Genomic DNA, 15,264 nt, shown 5'->3' on the forward strand with positions numbered 1-15,264 from the left:
ATTATCCTTCCCCTCCTAAACTGATTATAAAAATCCTTTTATTACAAAATATTGAAATGCTCAAATTATTGGTGTGGAAAAACATTTCCTGGAGGTAAAGTTTTTCCAAACTGAGGTTTTAATCACATGCATAATCCTTTCTGGCTAACATTTCCTGTCTTGTGAAACATGGAGAGAGAAATTGTGCAGAGGCCTGGCTGGGCTACGAACAAAGGAAGATGCTGCCTGTAAATAGCTTAGAGGACATCAGAAGACACTTCTCTCATCAGCAATCTTTTTTAGCTTAATATAGCTCCTCTTTGCATAAAACATTGACATTTTTGCAATGTTTGGACCCAATGGTGCGAATGCTGACTGTCATCCAAAGATACTGGAGTGTACCTTCAAAAATATGCAGGAACATTTTACAGACAGTAGTTTCACTTGCCTCCAAAATGCTCTATCTTAATATTTTATACTTATATATATTTAAATGGTAGTACCACCAGATAAATGCTAACATGCTTTTATGCTAATGCAATCACTGAAAATCCAGATAATGTTGTGTATTGGCACATACTGTTAGTGAATTATGGATACCTAAATGTACAACCCCACATGCCTAGCAATTATTTTTGTTAGTGCATTTAACTTTTATTTGCAATCAGAGCACTTGAGGATTGTTCAAATGAAGTTTACTTTTGTAAACTGCTGAATGGAAAACATTTTGTTAAAGGTTTAAAACCAGTAAGGCTGTGGATGAGGTTTGTGGAGCTGCAATAAGGGCACTGCTGACAACACTCTACCAGATGGAACAATGTTTGATTTGGTCACAGACTCAGCGATTAAACCCCAAACACCTAAAATGAAGGACACATAAGAGAAACGAGAGCTGAAACCTTGATTTCTTCCCTACCAGGCCACCCTCTTATACAGCAGAGGCTCACAGACAGAGGCAGATGGATGTTAGGGGGACAGTATCAGTGTAGCACTCTAGCACTCTGGTCACTAGACCCTAGGACCTTGAGGACCAAACTAGGCTGTGCTAAGGCTGCTTTTCAAGTCCAATTTAAACCAAATAAATAGGAGTGATATCAGGAGGTAGAAATCTTCAGCTGCCCCTGCTGTGCCTTCTCTTCCTGTTTCTCCTCCTATTACCTTTGATGATCCAACATTTTGGCCAGGCACCCAGCCTGTTGGCTCAAGATGCTGATCCACTTGAAAACCCATTTATCCCAAACCAGTCTTCAGCACTGCCAGACCTGTGGGCCACATCCCAGCCCAACCACATGCAGGCAAGACCCTGGGGGATGCAGCTGCCTGCTCCATCCCTTACCTGCTTCACTGCCTGATCACAGTTAAGGACAACGCAAATCTGGAGAAGACCTGGATATTTTTGAGAGCTGAAAAGTTCTGGATGTGCCCCAAGCACGTCCCAGGGTCTGGTGGCTTTCTGCTGCCTACAGACAATGCTGAACTCCCTCTGCCAGATCCAGCTGTGCCAAGAGTTTAACGATCTCCCAGACTGCATTGAGGAGCTGCTATGATCATGCCCTGATTTCCTCTGGGAAGCTTTGCCTGGCTTGAAACCACCAGCTGGAGCCAACCTGGCTGAAGTGACCTGGGTGGTGGCCACAGACCCATTTGGTGAGCAGCAGACCACCACCTGGCTCAGCATCCAGTGCAGGACCTGATACCAGCCTCAAGCACACAAGTATGGGTCAGATCATGCCCCTACCACCCAGTGAACTGTGGCATCTCTGGGCATTTACTGGGAAGTCCCACAACCGAACTGAGGCACCAAGAACCAACCAGGAGGGAAGAAAATAAGCAACAACCCCTCAAAAAAGCACAAGGCACAAGAAGATGCTTAGTGTGAAGTACCTGGAATGCCCCAAGCAGTTTAAAAGGAGCACAGAGTAAGCAGAGAAATGTACAAACAAACAAATTAAGCAGATAGCACAAAACAGACAAGTTGGCATGGAGGTATCTAATGAGAAAGCTCAAACACAGCAAGGAAAAAGCAAACCCAAAACCCAGACATGATAGTCCTCACATTTTAGAGCTGAGCTCTCAGACAACACATCATCCAAACCACCCCAAATTACCATCTGGCAGAATGTCCTTTAAAGAAAAACGGTCTAAAATTTTCCAAAGCAGTATTGTAATATTATATAGAAAAGAGATTGTTTCTGTCCAAAGAAGGGCACTTTCAATTAAGTGAGGGATGCTATACAAAACCATTAGTTTCATGGACACTGCTACACGCTCATATCATGAGCCCATGAGTTTCTTCAGTCTTGACCATGCCACATTAGCTAATTGAGGAAAGAAGCGATTTCATAGCCCCTGTCATTTTGCAAGTTACCTGCAAATGTTTCCAGACGCTCTGCGTGCTCTTCTCTTTAATGAAACATATAATTAAGAATCTAGATGCTATTAAAAGAACCTTAGGAAACAATGACATTATTTCAAACATTAAGATATGCCAGAATATGAAGAGCAGGTTTGTGTTCTGATGTGAAAGAGCATATCTTATTGTGATCAATAAGGCAAGCTCTGTTTCAGACTATAAGTTGGATCCTTTCCTGGCATAAATCTGGGTACCTGCTGCTGTCCATAAGGCCGTACTCCTTCACATGTGCTACGGAGCAACTGCATTGTATACAAGATTGCAAAAGAAATGCAGATTTGTAGACTATATATTAAACTAAGTGATAAATAATGTATAATGGTGGAGAGGTGACTATTTTTAGGCATAGAAATAGGCAGATAACAGTCCTGACTTTCAATCACCACCTCCACACTTCTGGCCCTGAAGTTTGGATCCATCCAATACATTTCTAAAGCCTCTGCACCTGTCCATGTGCAACACACACACCCCCCACAAAGCCCCCAAACCCATAAAACAGGAAGGTCACCAATAAAACCCATCTTGCTCACACAGTTTCACTTGCAGCGCTGCGTGCTGTGCACTAGCATGAGGCAGCTTTGGGCAACAGCCACCTTCCAGTGAACCACAAATGTCCTTCAGACCTGCTGACCCCACCATGTCTAATGGACACCTGTCTCGGGTTCAGCAGTAGCAGTCATGTTTTCTCCTTCTTAGTAGCTGGTGCAGCGCTGTTTTTGACTTTCAGCCTAGGAACACAGCTGATAACACCGATGTTTTTTTTCAGATGTTTAGACTGGCCGTAGAACTTTGTGAGTCTCATGTTCTGCCAGGGAGGAGGGGAAGCCGGGAGGAAGCAGAGACAGGACAGGACACCTGAGCCAAGCTAGCCAAAGAGGTATTCCATACCACAGCACTTCATGCCCGGGACGTAACTGGGAGTTACCCGGAAGGGCACACTCTTCTTGGTCAGGCTTGTTTCGGCGGGTGGTATCGTATTCTCTTCCCTTGTTATTTCTCTTATCATTATTATCATTGGTGGTAGCAGCAGTGATTTGTGTTATACCTTAGTTATTGGGCTGTTCTTATCTCAACCAGTGGGAGTTACATTCTTCCGATTCTCCTCCCCATCCCCCTGGGGGGCAGGGCGAGGAGAAGGAAAGAAAGAGTAGGGGGGGAGTAGAAACTGTGTGGCTGACTGGGTTTAAACCACGACAGTTCTTTTTGGTGCCCAACGTGGGACACGAGGGGTTGAGATAATGACAGATCTGACCGGCGTGTGTCTAATCGTATTTGGGATAAGCATTCATTGTTTTAAATTAATAGTCACTCATCACAATGCTAATATATTGGCTCTCAAAGTTGTTTCTCTTGATCTCATAGTTTCAATATATTGTACCTTACTTAGAGCCGGTATTTGCTGTGTTAGTGTTTATCGGCTGGGGGCCTTGGGCTAAGGTTATTGTCTCCTTGTACTTTATGGTAATGACTTGTAATACAATCAGAATCACTGATCATGAAACTGATCTGGCTTATGTTAACAGTGTGGTCACCACCTTTATACTTTGGGAGGTACATAACAGAAGTGCTTAGCAATTACACATCTTTTTTCTCCTTCTTGGGTGGTCAACCTGTAAACGAGACATTCTCTTACCCTCCCAGCCCTGTTCAACATGGGGCTTGAACCCACAACCCAGAGATTAAGAGTCTCATGCTCTACTGGCTGAACTAGCAGGGTTAGCACATTTGGCTGTTAACCGAAAGGTCAGTGGCTTGAGCCCACCCAGGGATGAGCTCTTCTTTCTCTCCCACTGGGGGGTGGGGTTGGAACTGCTTGACCTTGCAAGGTCCTTTCCAACTGTAATGCTACAAAGAGGACACCAATCAGTCCCTCTAGACAAAGGCAGAGAAAGAAAAACCCACCAGGTTGCTGCTCATTTTTTCCCAAAAAGAACTGTCATGGTTTAAACCCAGACAGCCACACAGTTTCTACTCCCCTCCCACCCACCTTTTTCTTTCCTTACCCCCCCCCCCAGCCCCCGCTGCCAAAGGGATGGGGAGGAGAATCCAAAGAATGCAACTCCCACGGGTTGAGATAAGAACAGCCCAGTAACTAAGGTATAACACAAATCACTGCTGCTACCACCAATGATAATAGTGATAAGAGAAAATAACAAGGGAAGAGAATACGATACCACCCGCCGAAACGAGCCCGACCGAGAAAAGTGTGCCCTTCCGGGTAACTCCCAGTTACCTCCCAGGCACGACGTGCTGTGGTATGGAATACCTCTTTGGCTAGCTTGGCTCAGGTGTCCTGGCTCTGCTTCCTCCCGGCTTCCCCTCCTCCCTGGCAGAGCATGAGGCTCACAAAGTCCTTGGTCAGACCAAACATTTGAGCAGTAACTAAAACCATCGGTGTTATCAGCTGTGTTCCCAGGCCGAAAGTCAAAAACACAGCGCTGCACCAGCTGCTAAGAAGGAGAAAAAATGACTGCTACTGCTGAACCCAGGACAACACCCCTTTGGGGTCCGAGGTATGTGACCCCAGGGATAACCCCCCCCCCAGCCCCATCCAAAGACCACAGGAGTTGCTCTATTTCTGAAATCAACATCTTGCTGTCCAAAAGTAGCTCAGGAGAAAGGAACAGGAGGAGAACAGGAGGAGAAAGGTGCTCACAACAGCACCATCCTCCAGATCCTCCCCCAGAGCGGGCTGCCACGGGGAGAGAAGGGGAGGCAGGATTATTCCTCTCAAACTCCGTAAAAACAAGAAGCCCAGGGAAATCCAGAAACAATCACAACTTCCACACCCAATTGCTTCTAGCTAAGTCTAACAAGCAGGATGAGGACTCACTGAGGAGGAGACCAGGGTAAGCGGTGCTGCAAGGAAAGGGTTAGGCAGGCGAGAAGACAATGTGGTGGTTGCAGGGTGAGAGAAGCCATCAGCTCCTGCTGTTAGGAATGACTCTAGAGATGGGAGATGCATAGGGCCCGTGGCTGTCGTGAGGGGTACCAGATCTCACCTGGACAGCGCGGCTCCCAGGACGAAGGCAGCATGCTCCTTCAGCGTGGCCTCGGTGCTGTTCAGCCCATGGATCATCAGCTGGAGTCCGCCCATGGAGAGGAAGTCCTTAGCATTGTCCACCTGATGGGGAGAGAGCAGGCCCCCATGAGCAGGAAACCCCCAGCCAGACTCCACACAGCAACCCCTGGAGAGCGCCTTGCTCCGGGAAGCACGGCAGCTCTTCCCTCCTGGGCTAACCAGGGCTGAGTTTGAAAAAGCAATTACAAAGAGGGAACGACTATGGCTTGAATTTGATACAGCAGTGCCTGTGAGCAGGGGTGTCATGGTTGCAGAAGCACAGTCTACTGACAGGTGGCTGTTACCACACACTGAACATTCACGTGCTTTGATTAGCTATCAAAACCATGCTTGACACACACTGCAGTATTCAGGTGATGTCAAAACTGTGGTCAATAATATGATGTTAGAAACACCACCAGTTCTGTGCTCGCTCTCCCCGAGCAGGCCTTTGCTGGGAACCCAGGGAATTGCTTGTTTTGCAAATGCAATTAATTAATTGATGCTCTAATTGCAGCACCAGGAGCTGGGGCTGTTTAAGAGCCTGCCAGCAGCCACAGCACACCAGCAGCATCACCTCTGCTGGCAGCAAAGAGTATGGGTGGCTCCGGGCTTTGCTTATGAGGACCATCAACAACTTCATGTGGACATGACAAGGAAAAGCCAGTGCCTGCTTAGAGGGGCCAGCCAGGGTGTTCCCCCTGGGATAGCTGAGCAACGAGTTTTCTAAAGCAGACAATATTGGACTCAGTGCCAGCAGGGACAAGTTTAAATGCTGTTGGGGATTCCTCAGTCTCTGACTTGAACCAGACATGGGGCTAATAAGGCAAAAATCACAGTGGCCATCTGTTCTTGGAGAGAAGATTAAGAAGAGTTCCAAAGGGCTTGCAAACAAGATGCAGAGAAACAGCACAAAATGCTTCAAGTACAGAATTCAGTCCAAAGTCAAATCGATGCATTTGGGTTTTCAAGGATTTTTCTTTTTTTCAGTTTAAAAGGGAATCTGATGAACACTCAGAATTGTGTGTGCAAAAAACTGGTTTTAGGATTTCAACATTTCTACTCCCTGGAAGATGGGGAGACAACAGCAGATGGTCTAGAGATGGCACGGAGATGCTGTGAGGGCTGGAGCAGCTCTGCTCTGGAGCCAGGCTGAGAGAGCTGGGCTGGGTCAGCCTGGAGAAGAGAAGGGTCCTAAAGGGGAGACCTTAGAGCAGCTCCAGTGCCTAAAGGGGCTACAGGAAACCTGGAGAGGGGCTTTGGACAAGGGCCTGTAGGGACAGGCCAAGGGGAATGGCTTTAACCTGCCCGAGGGGAGACTGAGATGAGCTCTTAGGCAGAAGCTCTTCCCTGTGAGGGTGCTGAGGCGCTGGCACAGGGTGCCCAGAGAAGCTGTGGCTGCCCCATCCCTGGCAGTGCTCAAGGCCAGGTTGGACACAGGGGCTTGGAGCAAGCTGCTCCAGTGGAAGGTGTCCCTGCCTGTGGCAGGGGTTGGAACTGGGTGAGCTTTAAGTTCCCTTCCAACATAAACCAGGCTGGGATTCTGTCATTTTATGTTAGCAGATAGAAACAGAACATAAAAACAAGTTATCAGCTGGGCACACTGACCTCCCCTGCTGCGGTGGGACGGCACAAGCACCACAGGGTGTGCAGCTATGTTAGGCTCAGGCACCATGCTCCAGCCTGAACATTCTCAGTCAACAGTGACTTCATGCTTAGTGTTATATTTATCTCAACTGTGTACCTTCACCAAAACTGGCCACAAGTCAGATATTTTAGGCACCCAAGAGAATGAGGAAGCTACTTAGTTTTATGTTCTATGGGTATGTCTTTACCAAAGCAGAACCTGGGGAGCTACAGCTCATCTCTTCTCCCCAACAGGACAATACCTACCACTTGCTGTCCCTCTGCAGAGCTGGCAACAGAAAGCTGATCTCCACAGGTCTGCTGGGGCTGATTCAGGATTTGCAGCAGCTTTTGTATCCTTTCAGATCCTATTCTTTTAATTGTCCCTATAATACAGACCTGCAGACCTCTTGCTTTTCTGCAGGCCCATCTTCATCTACAAAGAAATCTATGCAGCAACCCAATTTCAGCTGCCAATGGGTCCTTTCATTACTCAGCCTCTGTAAAAGCTCTGAGGCTGTTTTAATGCTGGAATTGGACATTGACTTCTGCTCAAGAGGGAATGCACTGACAGGCGGAAGTTTGCATCCAGCATCAGTGTTGGTAAAACCAACCCCTGCTATAACCTCATAGCAGCAGAGTCCTTCAGGTCAGCCCCAGCGCCACCGAGGCGCTTCAGACACAGAATAGAAATTGTGCTGTAAAGTTTATCTTGAAGATGTATTTATTTTTCTTAACTGGAGGCTGCTGTGAGAGATCCTTCCCTCACTCACCATTCCAAACCCAACAAAACCCCAAACTCAAAGAGCTGAAGTTATTAACCTCTCCAGGAGGCAGGGGATGCTGTGAGGCAGCAGCTCCTGCCTCGCTTCAGTCCACTGAAATCAGCACAGAAGAAAGCCAAAGATCAAAAGAGCTCTTGAGCAAAGTACACAGGCAAAATGGGCGAGGAGAAGGATGGGAGAAGGGGGAATATGACAGCAGTTATTCAGGGAGCGGCTTTGAATCAGAGGAGAAAGAAAACTGTGAGGGAAGGCAGGAGAAAAGATGTTAGGAAATGAGAGCAAGGAAAGCAGCATGTCAACCGTATGCGACGGAGAGGAAATTAGCAGTGAGAAATGGTGTAGCATGTCAGAGGAGGGGAGAGGGGAAGATAAGGAGAGTAAATAATTGAGAGAAAGAGCCTGCAATGCCTAAGAATGGGTCTTGGCTCTGTACACTGCTGTGCAAGCACTGTGAATTCTGTTTATAAATGAGATATGCTCTGGCCTCTTCACATCTGCATTTGTTTTTTATGTGTTATGGATAACCTCGCAAGCCAAACCTTCCTGCTCCTTCTCCAAGATGGGCTCCCAAACAAGCCAGCTTGAATCCTGACTGATAAGAAGCAAACCAGAGCTGGCAACCAAAAGCTGAGCAAACACAGAGCCCTTGGGCTGCCTCCTCACGAGCAGGAGAGATCACCTCTTCATCGGCCACGGCTTCCCCTCTGCTTCCTCACGGCGAGCTCAGAGGCACACACTGCTCCATGTCCCAGTGCTCCAGGATGCTCATGAGCACACCACAGAGCAGAGAGCACCCTTTGCCTGCAATCCCTACAGGGCATGGCATTTTCCACTTGACGGGGCATCTTGTGCCCTAGAGACAGCAGAAGGGCAGCTGAGAGCTGAGCAACCATCAATAGCTGTGGCACATTACCATTCAGATGGAGGTGGGAGAAGACAGAGCAGCAGAGCTGTCACTGGTCCCACAGGGCCACCCTCACCTGCGAGGATCCTATCCTTCAGCAGTGGGGCTGTGCTCACTGCAGAGTACTCTGACAAGTCCAGCCCTTCCAGGGTTATGCGGCACAAGTGTATTTGGCTGCTATTCAGTAATTACATTAAGCCAGTGCTGCTAAAGTCAGTACCAAGCAGAGATAATGCTCTGGATGCATTCAACTGGCTGGAAGAAGAAAGAGGAGGAAAAGCCATGCTGGCTTAGAGACAAGTCATATTTCTTATCAGCTTCCTGCCTGATGAGAAGGTGCTGCCCAGCCATCTGCCCCGACAGCGTGGGCACAGAGCAACGTTGTGATCGATGCACAAAGGGGTCCTCTGTGCTCCTGCCAGCCTCCCTGCCATTCCCCCTTTCTGACCCCTCTGATGCTGGATGTGGTTCCCTTTGATGCTCCAGTCCCTGCTCCTCTTGCCTTTCTGACATTGTTTGCCCGATCCCACGCTGCAAGCAGGCAGGATTTTACGCTGAATAGTCCAGACTGGCACACTGGAATCCAAAGCATCCCATGGAGTTTGGGGACTGCTTTTTAGCATGCTGGCCTGATGCTCTGGCATCCTTAACCAGACAGAATTAGCCCTGAGTATAAATACGAAGCTCTTTGGGTGCCCATTGTTCACACTTATTCTCTGAGTCAGACAGATGCCATCAGTGAAACAAAAGCATCAAGAACAAACAGCAAGGAAGCCTCTGCATGTGTATGACAGATTCAGTGTGAAACTCAAGGCAAAGAGCTCTGGAAAAAAACAGTTCTATTAGCTGGTGCATGGACTCCCTCTCTCAGCAGCACATTCCTTCAGCTACCTTCCCCCAAAATACCACAATTGTGTTTTAAGAAGTGAAAGGTCTTGCACTGGCATCTCCAAAGAGTTGCTCCATTCACCCTCTGCAATAATAAAGTCACTGAAAGTGATGCTGGAAACTCTCCCAGTCTGCTCCAGACTCTCCCAGTCACTGGGGAGGGAGAAGCCTTTCCCAAGGAGTCCTTTCCCACAAGGCAGAACAGAGCCTCCATGCTCAGACACCCACCCAAGCACAAAGGAGGAGAGCACTGTGCATGCAGCTGCAGCCAACGGGAGGTAGAGATGCGCGAGCTAAAAGGAGAGCAAGAGAGATCAGAGGGAGAGGGCACAAACCTGAGGAAGTGAGGTTTCAGGAAATACATTCAACCTCACAGAGTCTATTAGCACAGCTTGGCTGATGCTCAGCAACTTGCCATTCACCTGAGCCTTCAGTGACTGGCACCACCAGCCCAGCTGTGAGAGAGGCTCTATATGCCACTTCTTACTCACACTGAGCAAAACACAGCTTTTTTGGGTGGCTGTCATCTCCTCTGGTACAAAGACATTCTCTGTGAGCTGATGGATGGGCACTTACCTGCAGCCACAGACGCCTTCTGTGGAAGGAGTGAGAAAATAATTCTTTTCTTAGCAGCCACCATTCTACTTATTCCAAAAATGGCAGATAAACCCCCATTTTGTAACATTAAGCATATAAAAGAAGGAAAAGAGAGGGCAAGAAAATCAGCCTGAGAACAGACAACAAATCAAGCAACACTCACCCCTAGGAAACTGCTCGCTACCAGCACAAGCAGTGATTTATTTCAACTCGGGTATGAAATAAGCTTGCAGTAGCCCTCTGCTGCCTGTTATTGTCCCAGGATTATGATAATTAAGCAAATTGTATTACCTAATACTGATAAGAAAAATAAAACCACATTTATGACACCGTATCCCCTGGATTTTACATGGTAGTTACTAATGCGTTTTTGTTACCTGGTGAACATAATATTCAAGATCATAAAGCGCCGCTACTTTTTCATCCAGCGTGGAGGCAGAGCTGTTGAATTTGCTGATTAATTTCACCATAATTTCATAATCTGTCTCCATCTTCACGTTCAGCTTTTCAAACTCCTCCTTCAGCTGCTCGATGGGCCGGAACTTCTTCCTCACCTCTTCCTCATGGGCCTTGAAAGCAAAAGGAGGAAACCAGATCTGAAGGGAGTTGACAAAGAGAGATAAGAAACATGTATAAAGAAACCCCTGCCCCATATTTATTAAGGGAACCTGGTTGTCCATGCACACAGGATTTACTGCTGAGCATCAGAGATGCAGGGCATCTGTGTTGGAGGGTCCTTCTGAGAAGCCAAGGAGCCCAGTTATCTGTAAAATACCCACTTTGGTACCAGCAAGCACTTTCCAGGCCTGTACTAACGGCTTTGTACACCACTTCTGGGCCTTCCAAAACAACATCAAGGCCAGAGGCAGGCATCACTGCTGTTCTCCATTTGCCTGTAAGTCAGTGTTCTCAAGACCGGACTGCAAAAAGCCCTCAGCAACTTCCTGATCTCCCAAGCCTGCTGGGAGCTGCAGATGGGGCTGGAGACCTCCTGAGGTCCCATGCAGCCTGAACAGCCCTATGACTCTGCGCCAGTAACATCAAGATCTCCTTGGACACGTACAGAGACGCATTCATCATCCCAATCGCTTCTTAGAATCCCAGCCTGGTTTGGGCTGGCAGGGACCTTGAAGCTCATCCAGTTCCAACCCCTGCCACGAGCAGGGACACCTTCCACTAGAGAAGCTTGCTCCATGCTCCTGTGTGTCCAGCCTGGCTTTGAACACTGCCAGGGATGGGGCAGCCACGGCTTCTCTGGGCAGTGCTTAACACGATTCAGTATGGCTTCATCCCTAAGGGAATCGTGTGCACTCACCGTCAGGGACAGAAGCTGTCAGAAAGAGAAATGGGAGGACGAGCTATAAGATAGGGGCAGCTGAAGTGCCATGCCATGAGGCTTGGCCAGCAGATAGCTTGTCCTGCAGCGTGGCTCATCTCCCTCACACAGACAGCACCCCAAGGGCTGCAACGAACAGAGAGCTGTGGAAAGGCACGTGGTGAGAAGGAAAAGACTGTCAGAGATCTAAGAGAGTCCCAGAGCTGGCAGAAACTGAGAAGATGGACAGCTGAGGGAATGGGGGGAGTTCAGTCTGGAGAAGAGAAGGCTTAAGGGGGACCTGATGGCTCCCTACAAGTGCCTGACAGGAGGATGGAGCCAGGAGGGGCTGGGCTCTGCTCCCAAGGAACAAGGGATGGGACAAGAGGAAATGGCCTCAAGCTGCACCAGGGCAGGTTTAGATGGAGCTGAGGAACAATTCCTGCCCCAGAGGGTGCTCAGGCATTGGAACAGGCTGCCCAGGGCAGGGCTGCAGGCACCGTCCCTGCAAGGGTTCACAAACTGTGTAGACAAGGCACTTAGTGCCATGGGTTAGCGGTGGTCTTGGCAGTGCTGGGGAGCTGTTGGACTTGATCTTAAAGGTCTGTTCCAACATAAATGATTCTGTGATTCTGATTCTCCAGCACCAACACTGGTGGCACAGAGACAGGCGAGGGCAGTGCCTGTTGCTGCAGGGGACAGAGAAAGCAGTGAGCCCACACTGAAGATGGGCTGCCCCAAGAGCAGGAGAAATAGAGAAAGCCCCTTTTGAAAGGGATTGTGTCACAAACATGAGAATATATTTTTACACAGGAGTGACCCCAACTCAAGGGTTTGCACATGCAGTGCTCCCCCTGCAAACACTGCTGTGGGTGTGAACAGCAGCCAAGGCTGGAGCCACTGCAGAGAAAACCCTGCGTGATGGAAGTGACAGCACGGTCAGCCTAACTGCAGCCCTATAATCAGCACTAATGACTGCTGGCCTAATTATTGCAGGTACCATGGAATTGCACAGACCACCATCCCCACCCCAGCCACACAGAACTGCTTTTGCAAGAGTGGTGATGGGAGCACGCTTGGTGTAACTCAATTTACTCTGACACAGTTACTTTGAGGATGAATTTGCTCCCTGCAGGAGTGACTTTAAATGGTGTACTTCAGGTGCATTAGGTGTAGCTGGTTTGAGCCCCGTTGCTGGGACAATAGCTGTCCTCTAACAGGGCTTTTTAAAAAATGGCTTATTTTCACATAAAAAAGGATCACTAATTTTTGCATTTAAATGACACTCATTTCAAGAAGTCCTGCTACTACTGATGCTGGCTGCTGCATAAGTAAATGAAATAATGCCCTGGTGCCAGAAAGGGGGGAAAAAGACTTCTTGTAATTCCAAGCCTTGACTCATACCACAGTTCTCCTTCGACTGAGCCAGCACCAAGGCAGCAGGAGGACCTAGGGCCTAAGGAAATACTGTTGAGGGAAGAGGGGAGAAAGGCTGTCATCCTGATGAGTCTCATCCCCCAAGTGTCATGCCAGTGGCTAGGGACCAGCTCCAAGCCTGGTGAGAGCTGGAAGCAGCACTTTTATTCTATTTTACTTTGGGTTGTGGAGTATTTGTAACTAAATAGGAAACTCGGAGCTTATATAAGGTAATGTCAGCCTATGCTTCACCGTGGTCATTTGGGTTTTACTACCCAGGGTATGAGACTGAGACCTAAACCAAGGATGACAGTGAGCAGCAAAGTAACCTCCTTCACAAACACCTCCATGCCGCAGTCCAGTCCACACTGGGGGTCTGCAGATGTTCCTGTGAACCAAGTGGCAGCTGAATAAATAAATCAAATCAATGGACAAATGTACATCCAAACAACAGAAAGGAAATCAGGCCCTGGCTTCACACAAGGGTGTGAAAGGGATTTGGTTTTTCATTATTCATTCAGGTCTAATCACATTGGTATTGGAAAACTGAGGGAAGCAGCATCACACTGGAGAGCTTCCTGACCATACCTGCTTTGGTTCTCAGGAAAGACCCCATAGCTTCAACTGCGCATTGGTACAGCAAGAATCCTAAAGCCCAGCTCTCTCAATCTGTCTCTGGACTCGCTCCAACAGCTCCACATCCCTCTTGTCAGTAAACTGCTGATCCCAGCCCATTCCACCACTGCAGCCCCTCTCCCCACAAAAGCCCATGGGATAGTTATTACTGAGAAACACCCTCAACTGTAAGAGTACACTGAAGTAGTTGTTAGCAGCTTGCAGCACAAGGCCTTGAAGTTTAAAGTTAATAAAATGGAACTGGACACAAATTTTCCATTCTCACATAAAATCCAGGATTAGTATAAAAAGGGGTGAGTTTCCCAGGCAAATATATCACCAGCAGGCTAGCAAAGGCATTTTGGGCCCATAATCACAGAAAGATGTGTCTGCACAGTACTTTCCCAAGCAATTACTTTGGTCGTCCTATTTCTAGAGACATGTAATACAGGGTGTTCACATCCTTGTGCAATCTCTCCTTACCTTTCTTTCTGCCTTCTCACTTTCCTTCATTTTAGCCAGTGCCTTTTTGAGCTCCTGAGATGTGAATGAAGTTGAGTCGACATCCACCTTGCCCAGCCTTGCAGAGGAAACAAAACAAAACATGTTATGAGTGAACACTTGCATCTGTAATATTTTCATTGTGATGTACTGGCAATGGAAAGTGCCAGGAGGAAAGGAACTAAGAGTGCTGAATTTCCAAGCATCTCGCTTAAAACACAAAAATACGCTCCACACTCAAGAAGAGATGAGTCTCAGTGCTATATTCTGTGTGTGATTTGCAGACACCTCACCCCGACAGTCAAAAAAGTCTCCATAATCTGCACACTGACCCAAAATCTCAGGACCTAACACAATAAAAATAGGTGATTATGAAGACAGCTTCCTGTGAAGACAGGCTGAGAGAGCTGGGCTGGGTCAGCCTGGACAAGAGAAGGCTCCTGAAGGGGAGACCTTAGAGCAGCTCCAGTGCCTAAAGGGGAGAAAACCTGGAGAGGGGCTTTGGACAAGGGCCTGTAGGGACAGGCCAAGGGGAATGGCTTGAACCTGCCCGAGGGGAGACTGAGCTGAGCTCTTAGGCAGAAGCTCTTCCCTGTGAGGGTGCTGAGGCGCTGGCACAGGGTGCCCAGAGAAGCTGTGGCTGCCCCATCCCTGGCAGTGCTCAAGGCCAGGTTGGACCCAGAGGCTTGGAGCAAGCTGCTCTAGTGGAAGGGGTCCCTGCCCGTGGCAGGGGTTGGAACTGGATGAGCTTTAAGGTTCCTTCCTGGGCTGGGATTCTAGTATTAATTTATGCCTCTGAATTTAATGTTGCAATACAGAAGAGCAGGAAATGTTTCAGAGAACAAAGAAAGAACCACCACTGCCACTAAATCACTGCTAAAGGACTTTTAAGCCTTAACAAAGAGATTTACAGTAGAAGTTCTAATGATCACCATATACAAAGTTAGGGCAAGCGTAAATCCGAGCAGAAATCACACAGAAGTGCTAAGACTCATGTTGCTCTTTATGCTTCTCTCATTGGTTCAAAGAGTGTTTATCTGAGCCACAAACACTCTTGCGCAGAGAAAAGGAAAGCCAACTGTTGAAGCATCATGAAGCTAAATAGCTTCTCCATGCTCTGAACAGGAGGAACTGGGGGAGTAGGGGAAGCAGAGGTAAATCCCC

At 48.0% G+C, this 15,264-nt stretch overlaps 2 protein-coding genes across 7 annotated transcripts in view; both read right to left on the reverse strand.

The window, feature by feature from the left end:
• HSPA9 (heat shock protein family A (Hsp70) member 9) overlaps positions 1-15,264 on the reverse strand; it is a 330,220-nt gene that overhangs the window by 314,004 nt on the left and 952 nt on the right. The window lies entirely within an intron of this gene.
• Positions 1-15,264, reverse strand: part of SIL1 (SIL1 nucleotide exchange factor) — a 100,858-nt gene that overhangs the window by 31,757 nt on the left and 53,837 nt on the right. For all 6 annotated transcript variants that reach the window (XM_065690224.1, XM_065690222.1, XM_065690223.1 and 3 more), the window contains 3 exons: positions 14,083-14,179; positions 10,631-10,822; positions 5,395-5,516 (listed from right to left, as the gene is read on the reverse strand). In XM_065690224.1, coding sequence (XP_065546296.1) covers positions 5,395-5,516; positions 10,631-10,822; positions 14,083-14,179 — 411 coding nt within the window. The remainder of the gene's footprint in view (positions 1-5,394; positions 5,517-10,630; positions 10,823-14,082; positions 14,180-15,264) is intronic.

Source organism: Lathamus discolor, chromosome 10 (genome assembly GCF_037157495.1).
Source record: "Lathamus discolor isolate bLatDis1 chromosome 10, bLatDis1.hap1, whole genome shotgun sequence".
Lineage (NCBI taxonomy): Eukaryota > Metazoa > Chordata > Aves > Psittaciformes > Psittacidae > Lathamus > Lathamus discolor.